This window comes from Protopterus annectens, chromosome 3.part1, assembly GCF_019279795.1.
Source record: "Protopterus annectens isolate FY-2018-M chromosome 3.part1, PAN1.0, whole genome shotgun sequence".
NCBI lineage: Eukaryota > Metazoa > Chordata > Ceratodontiformes > Protopteridae > Protopterus > Protopterus annectens.
The window spans coordinates 491,762,919-491,784,843 of NC_056732.1; the positions used below are offsets into that span (position 1 = coordinate 491,762,919).

Below are 21,925 nucleotides of genomic sequence, written 5' to 3' on the forward strand. Positions count from 1 at the left end.
GTGGTTAACACAACATTACTATTCAGATATCAGATCTTGGTGCATGAAACATTTCATATCAGTTAATCTCGTGTCTAACAGAGGCACTTACTTTGTCAGATGAGTCTTGTTTAATGCTTTCAGAACTATAGTTGCTGTGCATAACCTGTACACATTTCAATTAATACAATACCAGAGTAAACACAACCAGTCCAGGGTTTTGAATTTTATTGACAGGCAGTTACAGTTTTATTTATATATAACCTATATGAGACTATTACTGTAATATTGTCTGGTTTATTCAGTACAAACCATACCCATTTCTAATACTGCAAGGTGACATTCTACTCCTTTATATTTATTTGGTACCACTACTGCAAGCTAGATTGTTACTCACCAGCTTCACATGCTTCACAACTTGCTTGCATGTGCTTCCTGGTTCACAGTCTGCTCAGCTGGAGCTGTAAAGAAGATAGAGAAACATTTATGCATACCTATCCATCACAAACACAGGCTGGACTTTGGTAAGCAGTTATTGATATGAATACTTACACATGCCTAGGACATCATTCCTTTGCCGTGCTTCTTGGACCCACTGATCCAAGAGCTCCCTCTTCCTCCGCTTCAATTTGGCATAGTGGTGATGGACCTGCTCACCAGTCTGAGGGATGACAGTGGCACTGGTGAGATCGTGGTTGAGACTTTCTCAGGCCTGCACTTTGCATTGGAAGCCCTGGTACCGGTCCTGCAGCAGTCTCACATCATGGTTTTTAACAAGAAGTCCTACCATGACCTTGGACTAATGTATGCCTCAGCTCTGCACTCAAAAGCACTTACCCTCTCCAACACCAGACCTACTGCCTACAGTGGGGAGCTACAACTGGTTATGAGCTGTGTTCCCACCTGCAAGGTTTAAATAAGGCTGATTTCCCACCCTTTGCCATGATTGGATGGTTTTGAATATGTTGAGCTAAGCTATGTGCAAACCTGCTTAGCTAAGGGTGGCAGTGCTTAAAGGGGCAGTTTCAGCACTGCTTACCAATGGGCAAATCCACTTAGCTGGGCTACTCATTGATTAGCATTCATATTTCAGCAATGCTTACACCCGGTAAGCATAGCTGTGCAATGCTTAGCATTGCTTAAGTTTTATTTTATAGACTATCAGCTTTATGGGATTGATTCATCATTCCTGACATATTATAATTTTATATTTACCTTCCATGACATCCCCCTATGTGCTTTCATTACATTTATTCTTGTGTTATTATACTGTATGGGGCACTTGTGTTTATATGGGGTTTTCATATCTTTTCTGGATTGACACCTTATTTTTGGTTCTGCTACACTACCCTGGGTGATAAATATTATTTACTACCTCATTTATTACAACATATGACTTTTGCAACTGCTTTCACATGTAAAATTGAAAATAATTCATTGGCGCCTCAAACCGTGAATGCTTGCATACAAAGCTGAAGGTCTAACCACTACAACTATTTCAGATTACTTATTTAGCTGATATGTTCCTATTTAACTTCTTCAGATACTTAAGTTATGCTAAGCACAGGTGCACAAAGTGCACACCCGCTCAACTATGCTTAAACTTTGCTGCACCCCCAAAAAAAAAAAAAAAAATATATATATATATATATATATATATATATATATATATATATATATTTATATGTGTGTGTGTGTGTGTGTGTGTGTGTGTGTGTGTGTGTGTGATTTAATTTTTTCTCATTTTACTGAGATGACAGGTTTAGCATTAAAGTGAGTTTACTACTGATGTACAGTTCATTTTAGACTCCACATCAAGGGTAAAGTCATGCTAATGCAAAACCTGTTATTCTATCAACTTTCTAAATTTGTATAGGCTATATTAAACATCTGTGTCCCTATTTGTCCCCCCAATATTTATCCATCTGTTGTGCTCTATGAGGTTGAGATGTATGCATACTCTCTCATTTTGAATTGTGAATGATAATTCTGGAGTGCAGGGGGTGTGTGCATTGTGAGTGCACTGTTCTTGGACATGCCCCCCTGCACTCGCACACAGAACCATGTCCATATAAGAGCACGCTAGTGTGCCTTTATGAATATGCATGGCACACTGCCATGCTGCATGGGAACAGTCCCTTCCGTGCAAGAATAAGCTATTCTTGCATGGAAGTTTTTTTAATCTGAGGGACTGTCTCTGGTAACATTTTAAAATGAAAAGCAAGCTTAGAAGCTTTTTATAAACTAAGGCTTAAAAAATCATTACCATAAAACAACAAAGTTCAGTGCATAAAACTTATTACATATACCCATGAGCAGAACAGATACTGCCACATCTCAGTGCAACCACAACCATCTAAAAAGCTTCTGTACTATTTCTGATGAACTATACCATTGAGCTGATTTAGTAGTGAACCAGAAAGCAACTTTTACCTTTAAACTATTAAGATTGTCACATATTTACTTTTTTTATTAGGGAAAAGCCAGCCTGCATGTCCCTGGTAGTCAGATCACAACAACCTCAACTTACATATACTAACTCCATAGTCACATAGCAACCTCAAAGATTACTGAAACTGGTCATTGCTGACATTCTTTTGTAGTAATGGCACTTCTATAAATAAATAGTAGTTATGCAATTGATGGGCTCCTGTTGGGATCTCATTGGTTAGGCACACACTTAATCGGGTAAAAGTCCATACCATAATTTTGCTTCTCTGGACATACTCTTAAAAATATTCATAAAAGAAAATCAAGTTTTCTTTTTTCTTTCAAAGTTTAGAAAGTCTTATCATCTCAAGCATAAAAAATATGAAGTCTTGAAATTTTGAGCTTTAAAAGTAGATCCGTGTGTGTGTGTGTGTGTGTGTGTGTGTGTGTGTGTGTGTGTGTGTGTGTGTGTGTGTGTGTATGTGTGTGTGTGTGTGTGTGTGTGTGTGTGTGTGTGTGTATGTGTGTGTGTATATATATATATATGTCTGTGTGTGTGTCTGTGTGTGTCTGTGTGTGTGTGTGTGTGTGTGTGTGTGTGTGTGTGTGTGTGTGTGTGTGTGTGTGTGTGTGTGTGTGTGTGTGTATGTGTGTATATATATATATATATATATATATATATATATATATATATATATATATAGAGAGAGAGAGAGAGAGAGCAAGAGATGGATAGATATGGTTTACAGAAACTAAACACATCCAAAATCAAGGCACTATCTACCCCCCACACCCCATGCTAATTATATATACAATCTCTGTGGCCACAGTACAATGAGAAAAGGGCATATACCCTTTGCTGCTATAGTATTGATTCAGTCGATATGGTGTGTTTTAGGCCAATTTTTGTTGACTCTTTTCATACTGACTAAATGCAGTTTGGGGTGATGCTATCTATCTGTCTACATATATATATATATATATATATATATATATATATATATATATATATATATATATATATATATATATATATATATATTAGTGAGAGATGTAAACAGTGTACTAGTAACATTTTTCAGAACAATATGCATTCCACTTTAATCAAGAAGCACAGCAAATTTAAAAAAAAATAAAAGGTTAAACTATGCTTCATAATGCAGATTTGATAGAAATACTTGCTTTAAACCCCAACACATACTACCAACACATTTCTATGTATAAATGTTCATTTCCAAAACTACACTCAGTTCATTTGTAAAAGAATATCCTTAGATTCAGAACTGAAAATTACATACATGGCTGACAAATTCATCATGTTTAAAGGATGAATATAACACTTTTAATTACTTTTTAAAGTCCTATAAGTGCTCCATAATATTTCATGGAAGCCCTTTCTTCTTACAGCATGAAATATAAAAACTAACAGTTATAAGATACATTATTTTATAGATAGAGTTTTAAGAAGCATTCACCACAAGCATTGAAATAATACATGTTGCATTGTTCTAGATGTATAAATATGCTGGTGGAGTTAATGTAATTGCAGGTAGAACACTAGTGAATCTTGTGTTTGGATTTAGAGAAACAAAAAATATTTTGTAGTGATACCAAGTAATCATTCAGATTTCTATCACATCTGTAAGTGAATTGTGGCCTTGCCTCTACTACTTATCCAGAAGTGTAATAGTAGTCATGTGATTAATTGGCTCCCATTGAGATCTCACTGGTCAGGCACATTAAACATATCTATAATGGATTCCATGATGACAGTGATAATGTAAGCAGCTAACAAGAAATTTGGACAGAGAACAGTTAAAAGCCACAAAAACCTGCAAACTACTACAACATTGTGATAGAAACTGGTAGCTAAAGTGTTTATGATATCCAAAAAGTCAAAAAGAAGAAAAATGGTAAAGGAAGTAAAAACAGAAAGAACAACTATGAAAACTTGAAAGGAGATTGAAAGCTGCAGGGTGGAGCAGAAGTGAAAAATGTAGATGGTATTGACAGCTGAAGGAGAAAAAGTCTCTGTCACTCTAGAGAGGAAGGCTGACCAAATACAATTTTTTAATATAAGAGGTTCCCTGTTGGAACATATGGAAAAGGCAATCAAAGATGGCAAGCAATAGAAGTTACTTTAAGGAGGTAATCAAAGGAAATAACTGTTATTCAAACTACTGAAAATGAGATGAATGAAAAATGGTGGAACTGCAACAACAATTAAAATACCAAATGGCACAGAAACTGGCTGAACTCAAGGATGGCTCATGCAGTGAAAACTTACTGCAGTACCAGAACAAATTAAAGAGAAGGAATATAAAGACTTTATGAGAATGTGCCTCCGCACGTCTGGACTTTCTGTTACAGACATTAAAACAGAAAGGGCACAAAATAAATATTTCTCAAGTGTAACTGAGAAAGCAGCCAAAACCAATATTGATTAAAGTGAAGACATACCAGCTAAAGGAGGAAATTGTTCCAATTTTTTTGAGCAAGGAAACAGTCTTAAAGGTTGAAGACAAGGGTTTATGTGGATAATGATTTTTTATTGAAGCACTAACAAACATATATTTCAAATCTAACTTAAACAATGAAAGCTATAGCTAACTGAAGCAGAGGAGCTATATTCTGTGCTGTCTGATGAAAGTGACATTTGTTTTCAAACTGCAAACTATGTTGTGTTACTTTCAATAAGTTACTACCACACAGTAGAAGGAAGGGTAAAATAAATAAATAAATGATGAATGAAAAAGGAACATTACATGATGAAAACAAAAAGCCAATTTTGCATAATGTAAGTTCTGGTAACTTAAGCTTTCTAGGAATGAATATAAAGTTAATCAGTCAAGTATGTTGTCTGAAAGTAGGTTGATTATCAAGATTCATTTAAATAATGCACTGAAAGCACAGAATGAAGAAAGTTGTTTAAATGCGGGGAAATATATGTATGGTAATGATGTCTGGCATAATTAAAATGTAAGGCTGCACACAGGAAGTTGTTTTAAATCCACTGAAATTGGTAAGTACTAATGATAAAATGACTACTTAGTTTTGTATTCTGTGTGGTAAAACTCATATTTGTTACCAGGCTTTAGAATGGGCAATTCTCAGTCTATAAACTTACTTTCTGATGTGCTGTTGGGTTGCAGCTTGCCTGCCTTGACAAGCTGTGCTTCATTGCAAGAAGGTGGAGTCACTGGGACCAGAGAGTTCAATTTGATCTTTTGAAAATAACTATAGCATTTTAAATAATTTATGAACACGTTTAAACTGTGCACTAGCTGTAAGAATGAAAAACACCTAGAATAACATTACTGTATGAAATAATGGACACAACATTGTTACCTTGCAACACAAAAGATAGGGAGGCAGCTACAGAAATAAAATACTATATAGTAATCAGGGTCTGAGTCCAATTAAGAAAAACTACAAGAAGCTTTACTCTGCTGTCTGTATATAGAATTGGCTCTAATTACTCAACAAAACATGAATATTGTTAATATGACATTTACTTTTTGGGTAGAGAGTAAACTGCCTGTTCCTATTAGAGATCAGGTTTATTTGATCCAGTATTATATAAAACTATATAAAGTGACACAAAAAGTGATGGAAAAAGACTATGAAGGACAATTTTGTAAATGAAAGAGAAAAAGTATAAGTTAAATAGAATAAAATATAGGCTGTACTATGACACACTTTGACTTAGTTTAGAAGTTAATGGGTTGGTTAGCAATGAAAAACAAAACAAGATACTGGTATATACTTAGACTAGTAAAGCACAGATAACAGAACGGCATTAAAACACTTGGATCATAAAGAACATGGAAGTTTAAGTGGGAAAGAGGATTTATTTGCTGAAATAGAAGGAAAGCAAAAGAAAGGGGTAATAGTATTAATTAAAAAGAGTATAGCAATTAAGGATGAGGATCAAATGAAGTATATATACAGATTTATAGTTTCAGGATGTAAGAAATACAATGGCTCCACTTTATATATTCCATTGAAATTAGACAGAGAAGATATAAAGAACATTATGGGAGAAGTTATAGACTTTCATCAAGGATTATCATACTAGTTGGTGACTGAAATAGTATAGGAAATGAGGAACATGTTTCTGGAGGGCAATGATACCACAGAATACCAGCAGAGTGCAGATATTTAGAACTATAGTCTCAGTAACTCAACAGGTAGCATAACCCCTTTTGGTGCAGAAGGCTGTGGGTTCTATTCCCAGACCGGTTAGATTATATTTTTCTTCAGTACTGAAATTGCAGTGTAGCATAAGGGGGTGCTTCACTCCTGAGTGTGTCAACCTTTGGAAGAAATATTAAACTGACCCCTATCTGCTTGAGTTGACAGAAGCTCAGAAGGATGCAAAAATCATATGGCATTTATCAAAAAGATAATGTGAAATTCCTCAGTATCTTGGCCAAATCTCCCCTAGTCTGTATTAATACCACCTCAGGTCCCTCCTGAAAAGAGGCCATTGGTTTACTGTGAATAACCTGATCAATGCAATGTAAATAAAATAAAATAAAAAAAAAGATAAAGAAATATTTGCATGTACTTGGGATCACTGATCTAATGAAAATAATACAAAATGAAGGGGAATCTACATACTTCTACAAAATATCATCATTTGGGAAGATTAGAGAGGTGTTACATATCAAAACTATACTGTAACATGCTCAGAATCCTGAAAACACATCTGGTAATAGTGTCAGACAATGAAACTATACAAATAATTTTTAAGCCAGTGAAAGTCTGTAGTGGTAAAAAATAAAATTTTCCAATATTTCTTCTGAATCAGAATTTGTTTAATGTTTGGGTAAATCAAATTTTAACTGAAATGTATTCAGTTTGAACCTAAGAAGCAAAGAGCTTGTAAATAATTGAGATAATTGGAAACTAAAGAGTAGAAACATGGTCACAATGAAAGTTGATGAAATATGGAATAATAATGGCAGTAGGTATTTAGACAGCTGGGAAAGTATTGAATTTACAGAGGAGAAAAAAAATAAGTGGGACACAACACGATGAAAAACACTTAGAAAAATCTAGGACATCTATGAAAGAGTGCTTTGAAAATATGAGTAGACATAGAGCAATGGCTTTAAAACAAATATATTCTGTCAATAATCCCAGGGCAACAAAATTATTGTTTTAATGTCTGAGAAAACAAAATGTTGAAAAGAATAACTAAATCAGAACTTATGAGAATGATACTGTAGAAGTGAAGCCAGGGAAATTATGAATGTGATGGTAAATTATTACAGCACACTATGTAGAAAGATGCAAAGGTGGAGAGCAGCACACAGGAAATGGTAACATGTTTGACATAGGTACTGACATCAAAAATAAAGAAAATTAATGTTAAAGAAGCAATGCAAAAGTGTACTTCATGGAAATCCATTGTAGTGATGGAATTCCAATGGAATTCCAAGGAATAGGAGATAATAAAAGTCTGACTAATAACTTTTAACAATATTTTTCTAGGTGGGACTATTTCCTTTATAGTTAGTTACTAGACATGCAGTATAGGAGACCATTAAGGAGCATAGCCCAAACCTCCAATTGCCCCAAAGATATATCTGGTTAATTAACCTGCTCATGGTCACACAGTAGGCAGATGGAGGTGGAAAGATTCAAACCTTGTACCCCTGACACAAGAAACAGTGGCTAAAGTTGTAGTTTTTGAACAGCGCAATGCAGAATCATACAGTGGTCATATTGATTAACAGTAAGAATGTATTGTAAACTTTTGTGCTGCACCAGTATGATTTGTAGGTGACTACCTATGTATTCTGAGCTTTTTATGCTTCAGTTATGTTCAATGTATCATACCTTGAAAAGATACTTACTTAAATTCAGCCATAGCTATTTTGCGAAGGCCCATAACAAATCGTCCATGACGAAAACTTCTACCATCTTCAATGTCTTCGTTTTCATCCAGTCGAAAACATAAGTTATTTTTTATCTTGTTCACCAAGTCATGAATTTGGAAACCCTGAAATTTCAAAGCTTCACATCCTTCTAATGAATCTGCAAAACAAATGGTATTCTTAGCAACTTTCTGAATGACAGTAGTAAAAGGGAATCTGGAGCAGGTCAGCCTAAATAGACATGTCTTAAAATTACTAATATAAAATGTCCATATAAAAAACCCTTTTGTTAATGAAAAATTGTGTTACTCTAACAAAACAGTGTGACAAAGCAACCAAAACAATTTCATAAAAAGCATCAGACAATCTACACCATGCACAAATATGCAAAAATGTACATACAACACGTTTGCTGAAACATCTCACACTGAGTTTCTTCCAACAATTGCTTAAAAGATTATACATAAAGACTGTACAAAGAGGAGTCAACTGAGATTCTACCTGCTCATACCATTAGTCACAATATTAAAACTACATATTGTGGTGGCTTATGATGAGGAAAGTATAGCTATTAAACTAAATGGTATGGTATGTACATCCCTTACATAAAGGTACACAGACTGTACATTTCTGCTCCATGTTAAAAAGTGGAGGAACATTTAATTACAGATGAGCACCATTATTATAGTGAATACTGCACCATTAAGCATCCCTGACTACTTTTGTATACACAAGTGAAGCTTGAAATCTAAAGGATATGCCTTAACATTTACTTTAGCTACTGGCCATGAGATATATAAATCCATAATATGCAAACATGGTACAATCATTAATGAAGCACTTGACAGAAAGTCAGATTCCAAAAGAGTTTCCCTCACTGTAAATCTGCTTTGATTCCAAAAGACTTGTTCTGAGTGTTAGTGGCTTACTTCGGTATAAGGCCTATCTATAAACAGGCTTACACAGGGGGACAGATTTCAAAAGATCTGCTCTCAGGGTAAATGGTCCTACTGAGAGTAAGTCTTTTGAAACTGGGCCCAGAGACATTTTTAAAGGTGATAAAAAGGATCAGAGACACTAATAAAAGTCTGATGCAGTACAATTCTTTCAAACCACAGATGATTGTGATTATTCTGAAGTAGCTATTGATCTACCAAGTAAATTGGCATTCATGCAAACGATCAAAAATAAAAAAAAAAAAAGCAAAAAAATCAGAAGCCTCAAATTTACTAATATAGACATAATGATCATAACCACCAAATCTTAACAAAGTATGATGATGCTTTTACTATCACTGAATATAGTAGTCAGTGCAGTGATGATGCCAGTACCCACTTATTCAGTTAGCAAATAAATAAGGAAATAAATATATTTAGTAACCTTTTTTCCTGTAATTATTGTTGTCAATTTACTATGATTAATCATGTCTTACTTTGTCAAGATGAATAGTTCTAATGTTATTACTAGAATATTTACAGTCACAGTGATCACACTGTCAGACAATCACAATAAACACATACATAAATAAACAAATGCATAAATAAATAAATAAATAAATAAATAAATAAAACATTACAAACAAACAATAATTCCTGACAGTTTATTGTCAATTTTTTGAATGGAGATGCTCCACAGATGGACAATTTGAAACTGGGATATTTGAATGTCCATCTTGCTGAACATCTCCATGTTCGAAAGTTTATATCAGCAAATGATAAACTTGACGTACCATATGAAGATCACGGTACAGTGCAGTGTGGAAACTCATCCATTTCCTCACTGTAGTGCAATCTCAGAGTCAGAATATATAGTTAGCAGGGGCACTGCATCCCACAAGGGAGGTGGCCCCCTGCAAAACATGATGTGGGGTATAGGAGTTTCATTTACATGAGCACCTATACTCACATCATGTGATCTGTTCAGACACAATTTTGAATGTGCTGAATTTGATCAGCTGATTTAACATTGTGTCTTAACAGTTATGTTGTTTTTTATTGTTGTGAGTCGGTCTTATGAATGGCATTTATTTTTTCCATTCACAAAAATTATATTAAACCATTCCTGACAAGGTGGGTGTTATTAGGGAAACAACAGACCAGCTATGAATGTTGTGAGGCCTGACTCCTCAGGTAGAGCACATCTTCATCCTTGGAAGGTAGTCTATTTTTCCTATAATGCCCACAATGGGGTGCATTGCTGCACTTAGAAAATAGGCCATCTATTAAACTGGTTTCTGTTGTTTTACTATTAGTAAATTGATTTGTTTATATTTTTGATGCAAAATAGATCCAACGTCTAATGTTTCCCAGTTGCTGTAGCAAATGTAATTGTCATTGGATGGGGAATTTTACATCCAAAAATACATTATGTAAGTATTTAATGTCAGCTGACACACACACACACACACACACACACACACACACACACACACACACACACACACACACACACACACACACACACACACACAGTGTTTCATATATAGACACACTAATGGATGCACAGGCAGACTGAGACAGTTTCTGACACATATGGAGAAACTCATACACACTCACACATATGCAAATGCAAAGGCACAGACATACTCACACACACATATACTCAGGAACATTACATACACTCAGTAGATACAACCACTTTCTTTACTGTCTATAACTTTGCTGTCACTGTCATTAAATGAACAAACAATATATACAATGGAAAGGAATGCATACCCCCTCCCAAAAAAAAAAATACTCAGCTTGTGCCAGATTTTGCCTCATTTTTCTGTTCTGTCCTTTAAAAAACTTTAACTTTAATAACTTTTATTGTTCAGAAAAAAAGTATTTTGATGCAAAAATTCTTGCCCTATTAACTTCTTAATATTTACAGTTTTCCCTGATTTGGGAATCATGTATTATTTTCGGATTTATGTACAATTTCTTCATTGGCTCTTTCTCTATCACACACACACACACACACACACACACACACACACACACACACACACACACACACACACACACACACACACACACACACACACACACACACACACACACACTTCTAATATAGTTAATTTTTCACACAAAAAAACATGATGGCCATATGTTTATATTCCATGCTTCATGCAGCCTAACATTCTTTCATGATGCTACAGACTTGATACAGGGCTCTCCTTGTATACCAATGCCCTCTTGGAGAAAGTCTGCTCTACAGAAGGGTATTGTCATTTTCTAATAATAATAAATAAGTCTTTTTGCTGGGAAGCAACACCTCTGTACCCTCTGACATGAATAGGCCCCACACACCCTCTATCTCTATATGTAGTAACTCTAAGATGACACAAGCTCAGAGGAAAAGAGAAGGTATAAAACAAATATAAATTTATCGTCCCCCCTGTATTGACTTTGTGACTAGAAAATGTATGTATAACATAGCAACTTCCAGTAAACTAAAGTGTGCACAACAAAAACATGCTCTACCATGTTTTGGAGCTGATAAGATAGCCCATGATGCAAAAGCAATGTCTTTCTGCTTCTCCTGTTAGGGGTCACCTCAGCAGATCACTAATCCGCAGATTGATTGGCAGTGGGGTTTTTACGGTGTCCAGTTGCTAGCCCAGCCCCCAACCTTCACAGAAGGCACACACACACACACACACACACACACACACACACACACACACACACACACACACACACACACCCCTACTGCATGTCTTTAGAGCTCAATTGAGTTCAGGGAGGACATGCAGACTCCGCACAGAAACCACTCCAGCCAAGAATCGAAATGAAGAACCTCTTGCTGTGACAGATAGCTCATGATAAACTATAGTTATTACTTAATACACATTATTATTGGCTGATCTGCATATATTATAATCTTGTTTCTTTATTTTCTGATGAAAGATCAAACAGTTGCCAGCTAAGTGGCCTTATTTTCTGAACTCTTTTCTATAGCTGCTGATTTCTATGTACATAGGCTTTGAAAAGGAACAGCTACATGAGAGTATATAGAGAATGTTTCTTCATTTAACCCAATAAAATGATTTACCAGCCCTCTAAAGAGCACTATTTAAATTTGGTCTAGAGACCCACAAACTTAAAAATGGTAAAAACATACTACGGTTGATCAGCTCAAATGTGACACACATAAACATAATATAAAGATCGACATATTTTTCTTAAACCTTACCTGTTTGAAAAGTCTACAGATATCCTAAACAGACAATGAAATGAAACAGATTTCTACACAAAGGCCACTCTAGTCAACATGTGGCAGAACTAAACACAAGAACAAAAATACTGCTAAAACATGACTCTAATGAATTCAATTAATTCATGGAAAATCAAATATCACAGTCAGTACATTCATTCCCATACCTCTTTCAGCAAGAATAAATATGAACCAGCAATCAGTAGACTATCCTAAGTGTTTCTGTCCAAGCTCTGATCTGGAAACATGCAATACACAAAGACAATCTTCCTCTCATTTACTGGGAGCAGAATATAGAATGTCACAGTAGTGTACACTTCATTACCAAACTAATATGTGGCTGCAAAACCATTTCAATATTGTATATCATATGGTTATAGTATCATTGTTATATACATTTGCATATTCATAGAAGTCAATGGTTTGAAAGCATGCACCTCTAAAATGCAGATGGTCTTTGAGACATAGTTAATACTTGGATTAAAGTAATATGTTTGTCAGAATTGGAGTAAGTTATTGATGGGGCATCTTCAAACAAGGTGGGAATTAAGGGAGTGGGCAAGATATGCAGGGATGAGTGTTCAGGGTCATGAGGCTTCACAGTTCTCTTTCAAAAAATGTGCTTTTGTAGAGGACAGATCCAGTTGCTTACAGTATTTTGACAGTATGCATCCACCACTGCTCACTGCCAGGCTTAAATGGAAAGCAGGCAGGCTTGAATAAAGGCTTGATGGCTGACAGGATGGGTGAAAGTTATGCATCTTCATATTTTTTTGAAATTCATATTTGTGTTGATAGAGAATCATTGTTTGAGCTGCATACCAAAATAAATGCAATGCCCAGAGAAAGTAAAGAATACTAAACATACATGATTGTTAAAAAGGATTATGATCAGGTCTCTGGCCATAACCAGTTATGTATTTGAGAAATGAATGTCAAGGAATTAACTTAACACTAACATGGGAATTTCATGACATCTATCACAAAAACATATAATAGCAACAACTTATACTGATCAGAGACACATCGTGATGATTTTGTAATTTAGGGAGAGTTTCAAATGCCACTGTGCAATATTATGGACTTTACAAAAGGTCATGTGGCAACCAAGGTGAGTAAAAGCTTTTAAAGCTGTTGGCTGATTAAAGATGTATTTCTCTTTTGACTGCCATTAGTTTGACATCACAAAGCACGCTAGCAGCACTTAAAGTTGTTAATTGATTTCTGAGTTGTTCCCATGTGACTGCCATCTGTGTGACAGCATGAGACGTGCTAACAGTTTTTAAAGCTATTATTTGCATCCTGATTTAGTTAATGTGTCACTGACACCTGTGTGGTAGAACAAAGCCCATGTTCTTTTCATTTTTGTATTGGAGCATAATCATTACACTCTGCTCATTACTTAAAAATGCAGTAACATGGATTTGTAAAAAAATGTTATTGGCATTATCACTCATAACAGAAAGTGGTGACCTCCAACTCACTTGTTGAGTGTGGGAGATCTTGTAGGCATGGCAAATCAGTGTAATTTATTACAGGCTCATAGGTTCATAGATTCATACTAGTCAAGCAATACAAGATCATTTGGTACCTAACAACTGCATACTACTTATTACTCCTCTCAACAGGGGCTGTTTGGCCTGATTGGGGTGAGTTTATGGTTGCCTATACACTCATCTAAAATTAGATTTAAAAAAGAGATAGAGGTTTGCTTTGTCTAATATTGAGCAGGAGCTTATTTTAAAGGTATAAGATAATTTGGGAAAGGTATCTGTCTCAAAAGCAAGTCATACTTATAATGTGCTGTGTGTTTAATTCCCTGGTGCAGGCATTGGTAGCACTCTCCCTTTTACAAACATGTAGAAGACAAAGCAGGTTAATGTTATTTGCCACCATGTAGGGCAGGCAGAGATCTCCATGGAGAAGTCAGTAAGAGACAGACTAGAGTGAGTGAGCATTTGGATATCCTGTGTAGGTTACTACGATCATACTTGTGATTTTTTTTTAATTTGGTGAGAAAATACTGGATTTTTTCCTAAGTGAACCATGTACCTGGAGAGGTACTTGCCAATGGAGATATTATATTCAGTTATAGGTCTAATAAGAGTGGAGTAGAGGGGGACTGTAACTTCCTTAAACATGCATGTTCTTTTAGTGATTAACTGGTCTAAAGATTTTCTAACTGCGGTTGATATCTGGTAATTGAGCAAAAGCTCATTCTTCATAAGCATGACTTGTTTGCAGATATATCATTTATGTGGTAATAGTAGGGGAGATTTTGTTTGTTAAAGAGTACAATGCTCCATATTTGAGTACTAAATTTTAGTCTATAATTCACACGTTGTGAGGTTATATGGGTTATGTCCTCTTAGAGAATATGTGTTATTTGGGGTATTTATGACAGCTCCAAATTTGCATTCAATGGCGAGCTTGATAATTCAGAGACTCTCAATTTCACCCTTAACATGGGTGAAGTAGAAGTGAAACAATTGTGGTCCCACAAATAGAACCATGGTTCTGTGGTGTAGTGTATTGGATGCCAGTGGAAATAAGACTTTTTGAGGAAAGCTTGCCACCTACCCTATTAGAATGGGTTCTGTCTTATAGTCAATCAGTAATGTAGGGATTTACTTTTACTTAGGCTAGTTTATCAGTGATCCCTGAATGGGCGGCCATGGTGGTGCAGCGGTTAGTGTTGTCACCTCACAGCAAGAGGTTCTCCGGTTCAATCCTCGGCTGGAGTACCTTCTGTGCGGAGTCTGCATGTCCTCCCTGTGGTCATGTGGGTTTCCTCCAGGTACTCCGGTTTCCTCCCACATCCCAAAGACATGCTGTAGGTGGATTGGACACTCTAAATTGGCCCTAGGTGTGAGTGTGTGCATGTGTGTGCCTTCTGTGGAAGGTTGGGTGCCGGGCTGGCAACTCAACACCGTAAAACTCCACTGCTAGTCATGAGCAGACAGGTGTTCTGCTGTGGTGACCCATAACTGGGAAAAAGCTGAAAGAAGAAGATCAGTGATCCCTGAATGTGAGATAGTGGCAAAGGCCATTACCCAGTTCAGCAAGGTAGTGTGCACCAATTTGCCTTCTGTCAGTTTCTCAGTGACATTTTCAAAGAAGATAACCAGGTTATGTAGTCACGAACTTCCCTTCACAAAGATAAGTTGGTTATAGTCAACAAACTGTAGGCTACTGATATCTTTGTTTATAAATTCAATGAGGATCTGCTCTATCACCTTACATATGAGACTGGAGAGGCTACTTGGTCTGTAGTTCAGAGGACCCCAGGCTGGACAGCATTTCTGAAGAGGGAACACTACTGCTTTTCTCCTGGCTTCAAGAACATAATCAACTAAAAGACTGAGATTAAATAGAACTACAAGAGGATCGACAAGACATTTTTTTATACTAAGAAGAAAACAGCTTTGTATGTTATCTGGACCCACAGAGATAGTGTTTTGTGTTTAGGAGAAGGTATCTAATACTTGTTCTACGTTGTTTATGAGGAAATGTGGCTTTGATGATGTAGGATGGTAAAGGATGGATCAGAAAGCATGGAGGGAGAAGATGAGACAAATTTAGGATGTATTTGCCAACAAAATTAACTCTGATATAGCCTGAGTTTGAGTGAGTGCAACCATCAGATATCAACAAAGTGCAATGTTCTGCTGTCCTTGAGATTCCTGACATAAGTGAAGACGGCTTTGTGATTAGTTATGGAGGTGGTAGTTATAATCATCACATGTTTGGTGACACTTGTTTTGCCCTTTGCCTTAGTTCCTCATTTACTCTTTTGAGTTCATTTTTACAGTGGGCAGATTTGAAGAGTTTTTTTTTTTTTTGTTCTTCTTCTTGTAGAGTTTGCTCAAGTTGGGGTTGTTATGTGTGTTATGTTGTGCAGATGTCAAGGGGCATGTTTCTGGAATGGGCATTATATTTTTAGTGGATAGGAACACAGGCATTTATTTAAGATCTTAGAAAGGAGTAGAAATTTGTGGTGTATGTGGCAATTCTAGTTGTGGGACCATCATCTGATGTGGAGCTTTTACATTTTACAAGGTCTGTAGGTAACATTAGTAGACTTGTGTTGGTGAAGTCTCTGATGTTGATGAGGTTCATGGACAACTTTGACTGGGATTATATGGAAAACACTATGGCATGATAGTCAGACATGAACTGAGGGGAGATAACTAAAGGTGTGGTACATAGTGATGCCATATTTGTGAGGACCAGGTCAAGATTGTTTGGGCCCCCAGGGGTAAGCATTATTTAACCTACAGAGGAGGTGATGATGATATCAAGGAGCAATTGTACATATTTATGTTGTTTACTGTGCATTTGTCAGTTAATGGATGTATAGTTGAGATCACCTAAAACAAATGCATTCTGTTCCATGATTAAGGATTCTAACTTACTGCAGAAGTTTACATGGGTTATAGGCATCATAGCAATAGTATTGTATTCTGTCATGATATAAAAGGCTGCTGTATCTGTGGTTTTCAAGGTAAGCTTTTTTGTAGAAGTATAAACATGGGATGATGAGATTAGGAATAAAATCTAATAAATCTAATAAAATCTAATACATCATCTCAAGAGGAAGGACCATCCTCATTTAAGGGTCTAAAAGAGTGGTGGGCAGTAAACTTGGGTACACGATCTATGTAATAATGTGTGTCATAACTGTGTTCCCTGCTGCAGTTAATAACACAATAAGCTATTAAATGCATTAATCTATGAAGCTGTGCTATCACCCATGGCTTCTTAAATGAAACCCAGTGCTGCACGTGCTCCTCATTTGCAATTGTTGATTGCTTCCAGCAACAGTTTATTCCCAGACAGCCACCCCCTTTCTCCACCCTAATTATAGCTCAGGCAATCACTGTGTTGAAGCCATATAGCTCTGAACATGCAGATGTCTCCTTCAAGATCACCCATGTCTATGCGATCCAGGATCTGGAACTTAAAACCTGTGTGTCTTTTATGAAGAGAAAGGTGTTTGGCTAGTGCATTATTTTTACATCCAGAGCGGATTTCTGACAGATGACATGAAATCCTTCGCTTGAGTTTATTTACAGTCTTGCCCACATAGAATGCATCACATTCATTGCACTGTGCCCTGTAAATTACTTTTTTAGTGTTACAGTCACCCCCTGCACTGGTTTTAATGATCTTCTTTAAATAAGGGCAATAAAAACTATCACCTTGCTGTATAAATATACAAAATGTACAATTAGTTTCACATCTTTTAGTGCTTTTCTCACATGGTCTAGGTTTAAATTCAACAAAACTTCTAATATTCCTGGCCTTCCTATAAACAAATGATGGAGCTTCACCTAAGATGTTAATCAGAAAAGGGTTTCCTGTGATAATGTTCCAGATCCTGGATCGCATAGACATGGGTGATCTTGAAGGAGACATCCCGAATATTCTGGAGAAACATGAACTCATGTGGCAATTAAAGCTGAACTCTTTTAGAAAGCCTGGACTAAACTACTACTGTTCAATTAAAAGTGCACTGGAACTTAGAAAATTGCCACATTGTTTACATGACTAATTGTATTTTATTTTATTTTTTTCTACAAATTGGTTTTAAATACCATTTTAAATCATTTGAAATTTAAGTGTATATTTTGTTTCCATTGTCATACATATATATATTTTTTTATTTTTATTTTTTTCTGGTTCACTTTTTTTCCACTTTATTCAAAATGATGGTAATAACAATACTAACTAATTATAGAATTATATAGGTTTTTAGGGTTCTTGTACACAGACCTGAAGAAGTCTAGAAGGACAAAAGTGATCTTTGTTAACAATAGGTTATGAAAATAGAAACTGATTTTTACATACAAAATGTATATGTATATATTTATATATAATTTTTGATCGCAAAATGAACTAAGGTTGATATATTTCCAGCCATGTATATATTGCCTTGTATAAAATCACAGACTTAATAATCTACTTAATAATTTGGTTAAATAAGATGTACCATTAAAGTATATTAGGGCTATATATTATTATGACAGCTACTAGGTAGGGCAGGACCAGCTCAAATGTCACACTGATGGGGGAAGGGATGTGAATTTAACATGTGTACCAATAACACTTTGTTTTACAGCACAGTAAACCACTCCCATGCCTGATAAAAAGTATATATATATTTAGAAAGCTTGTGAGGAAATTATTACTCTATTTTTGTTTTACTTGGATCGCTTGTCTGTGTACTTAATAAAGGATTTTCGACTGGAAACAGACTGCCTGCCTTGCTTGGATTACTTTTGAATACTTAGTAATGCTGTAGAATTATATATTTTCTATTATTACTTTTTGACTTTACGAGTTTACATTCGCTACTTCTACTACTATTGTCTGATCTGATTAATATACAGTGATTAACTAGAAATATATGGACTGAAAATCTTCCACACAGCGAAGTTTCTTACACTGTTTTTTTTTTTAGACCCACTACACTTTAGTGGGTTGTTTTGAGACTTCGGGGATACCACGGAGATTACTTGTTTTTTGAGTGGTACATCTGCATACCTCACTAATGGAGTCAAATATGACTAGAACATTGTTATTGGTAATGGTTGTGTCTGGTGACTTATAGATGCTGTGCATGTCCCCTGAGTGACCTGTGATAATTATGTTAATTGGGAGCACAGATACGTGCAGTGCAGGTGAGGTGTCTGTACACTTCTGAGGTCCTGAGGCCTGAGTGCCATAGCAGAATATCACTCAGGCCTTTAAAGTTTAGGTAATGGCTTTTTAGCACTTCAGTATCTCACTATATGTGCACATGGTGACAGTGTTTTGTTGTTGTGGTATTGTGCATGTCTGCTTTTTGACACTCACATGGTCAGAGATGCCTGCCTCCAGTTTAATTAAATATCTGCACCCCTTCCATATGGAATTAATATTTGGTAGCAACAGTGGGTTGTCATTATGTATAAGATATTTACTGCATCACATCAAGGAAGCTAGTGCTAGTAGGTTGGCAACAGATGATGTAAGGACAGAATGTACTTTCTTGGTGCACACAAGCCTGACAGGTGCAAGGGGTAAATAAGGGGTTATGGGACTGCTGACTAGTAAGGTGTAAGTATTTTGTAACCACAGGATTTAGTAGCTTGTTTTTTTTTAAATTGGCTACTACCTAGTCCTTTTTTGCAGAAAGATGCAATGAGAAAATGGCACTCAGGTTTTGTCAGTTATAAGAGCAAATAATTTGCTCAGGAAAATCTGAAAGTATAGTACCAGCATACTGTTGCTTTAAGTACTGAATATTTACTCAAGAAAGTGGCAAACAGTTCAGCTTGGCATACAGTAGCAGTAGCTAAGGAGACTCCTTTTGGAAGGCCTCTATGGAGAAATTTAGCTATGTGCACAATGACTACTCTCTGACATGGGTTACTGTGGTACTGCAAATACTCCATGCAAGCATTGGGAAAGTTGCAGATGCTACCAAAAGTAAATCAAATGGAAAAGTACAGTCAACGCAATTAATACTAGCAAGCTTCAGCAAATGCACAAAAAGGATACTGCAGCTTTCCCTTCTACTACAAGATAAAAAATGCAGACCAGAATGTATAACAGGCTTTGCAAAAATAAAAAACAATGTTTTAGTCAGCAGGACTTATACACATCCAACTTAAAAAGAAATCAGCTTAAATAAAATAATTCCCTGTGTGGCAGTGAGCCCATGTAGTCCAAATCAGCAGTAGAAAAGTTTGGGTATACAGCAAGGGGCATCTCTGCACATACAAGGGTAAAGTTGCACATGCTGTCAAAAACAAACAAACGTATTTCAACTAATACAAACAGTTGATGCTAGAAATCTCCATCTATTGCATAAACAGGAAGCATCAGAGCTCCCTTGTCTCACAAGGTAAATCTGCAGACCATTAACTGGTTTTGTAAACTGGCAAGATTTGTAAACAATCACTTTAAAATCATTCTAGTCACTTCCCTGGGGCCAGGGTAGTGGTATTAGGTGATTCAAATCAGCAGTAGATAAGTTCAGGGTGTAGGAAGGCATAACTCCTATTAAACTAGGGAAAAACTGCAAATCTGCTAATCAAACTAAAATGTACATCAGGCAGTTCAAACACTCAACAAGTCATCAAGCACTGATAATGATTTCTGTTGAAGAATATGGGTGTATGAACTGGAGGTATTGCACAGATGGGTAATGAAACTGTGAAAATTAAACAAAAATGTTAGGACAGATTCATTTTTTTATTAAATGAGCTACTTTGTGACATATAACAGCATCTGTTTAAAAATGAAGTATCTCTGCCCCTGAAAATTGTACATTTTGAAATCATTACATTCAAAAGCACTTCAAATTCTAATAGTGAACAGCAGAGCCATCCACATTCCAGTAAAGACAACATAATTAGTTCATGCTTAAGTCATGAACCCTAGTTCTCAAATTTTACAGGTTAGTTATCGACCATTGTTCATCTTCTACCCATGGCATTGACAAAAAAGAGCCATGAACATAACTGCATAAAGAAAAGTTACTGCCATAGGCACTACATATCGTCCATGAAACTGAAACTGCAGATTTTGACCTTCTACCAGGAAAGTCCTTAATCCTGAAAAAAGGCTGGCAGATAAATTTCCATGCCATGTTACACACACACACACACAGACACACACACACACATATATAATATCTATATATATATATATATATATATATATATATATATATGTATATATAGATAGATAGATATATATATAGATATATGTCAAAATAACGAATTACCATAACGTTGAGCTGCAAAACTGTAACATGAAAATTATGAAAGTTTATATTCACGAAAATTCATATCATTGTAAATGTTCTCCGGGTAAGTAAACAATCTGCCCACAAAACTTAAAAAACAAACCAAAGCAAATAAAACCCTCCCAATTGGGAGACTTTGACCCCCACACCCCCAACTAAATATACCAACTCTGAGATTGCACTACAGTGGAAAAAAGGGCAAAGTTCACCACATTGGTTAACTGATCCTTTCGCAGTGAAAACTTAAGACAATCTGGACATTCGTGAATGTAAACTTTCATCATTTCTGTCTCACCTTTTTGCAACTTGGCATTGTGGTGGTGCTGCGGTAGCATTGTCGCTTCACAGTTAGACGTTGCCCGTTCGATCCTCAGAGCGTCTTCTGTGTGACGACATGCATGAATGGGCGTTCCTTCGTTGAAGGCTGTGCGTTAGGCCAGTCAAGCCAGCATGTAAAACTTTACTGCCAATCATTAGCGGACCGGAGTTCCGCTGTGGCGACCCCTAACCGGGAAAAAGCCGAAAGACACAAACACACATTATTTTGACATATATATATATATATATATATATATATATATATATATATATATATAAAAACATGACAGATGTGCACACATAGACGCATAAACCCCCA

General features: G+C 36.0%; 1 protein-coding gene across 1 annotated transcript in view; it reads right to left on the minus strand.

Moving 5' to 3' along the window:
- Nucleotides 1-21,925, minus strand: part of LOC122798187 (squalene monooxygenase-like) — a 1,523,743-nt gene that overhangs the window by 1,261,095 nt on the left and 240,723 nt on the right. The window contains exon 3 of the mRNA XM_044066934.1: nt 8,274-8,454. Coding sequence (XP_043922869.1) covers nt 8,274-8,454 — 181 coding nt within the window. The remainder of the gene's footprint in view (nt 1-8,273; nt 8,455-21,925) is intronic.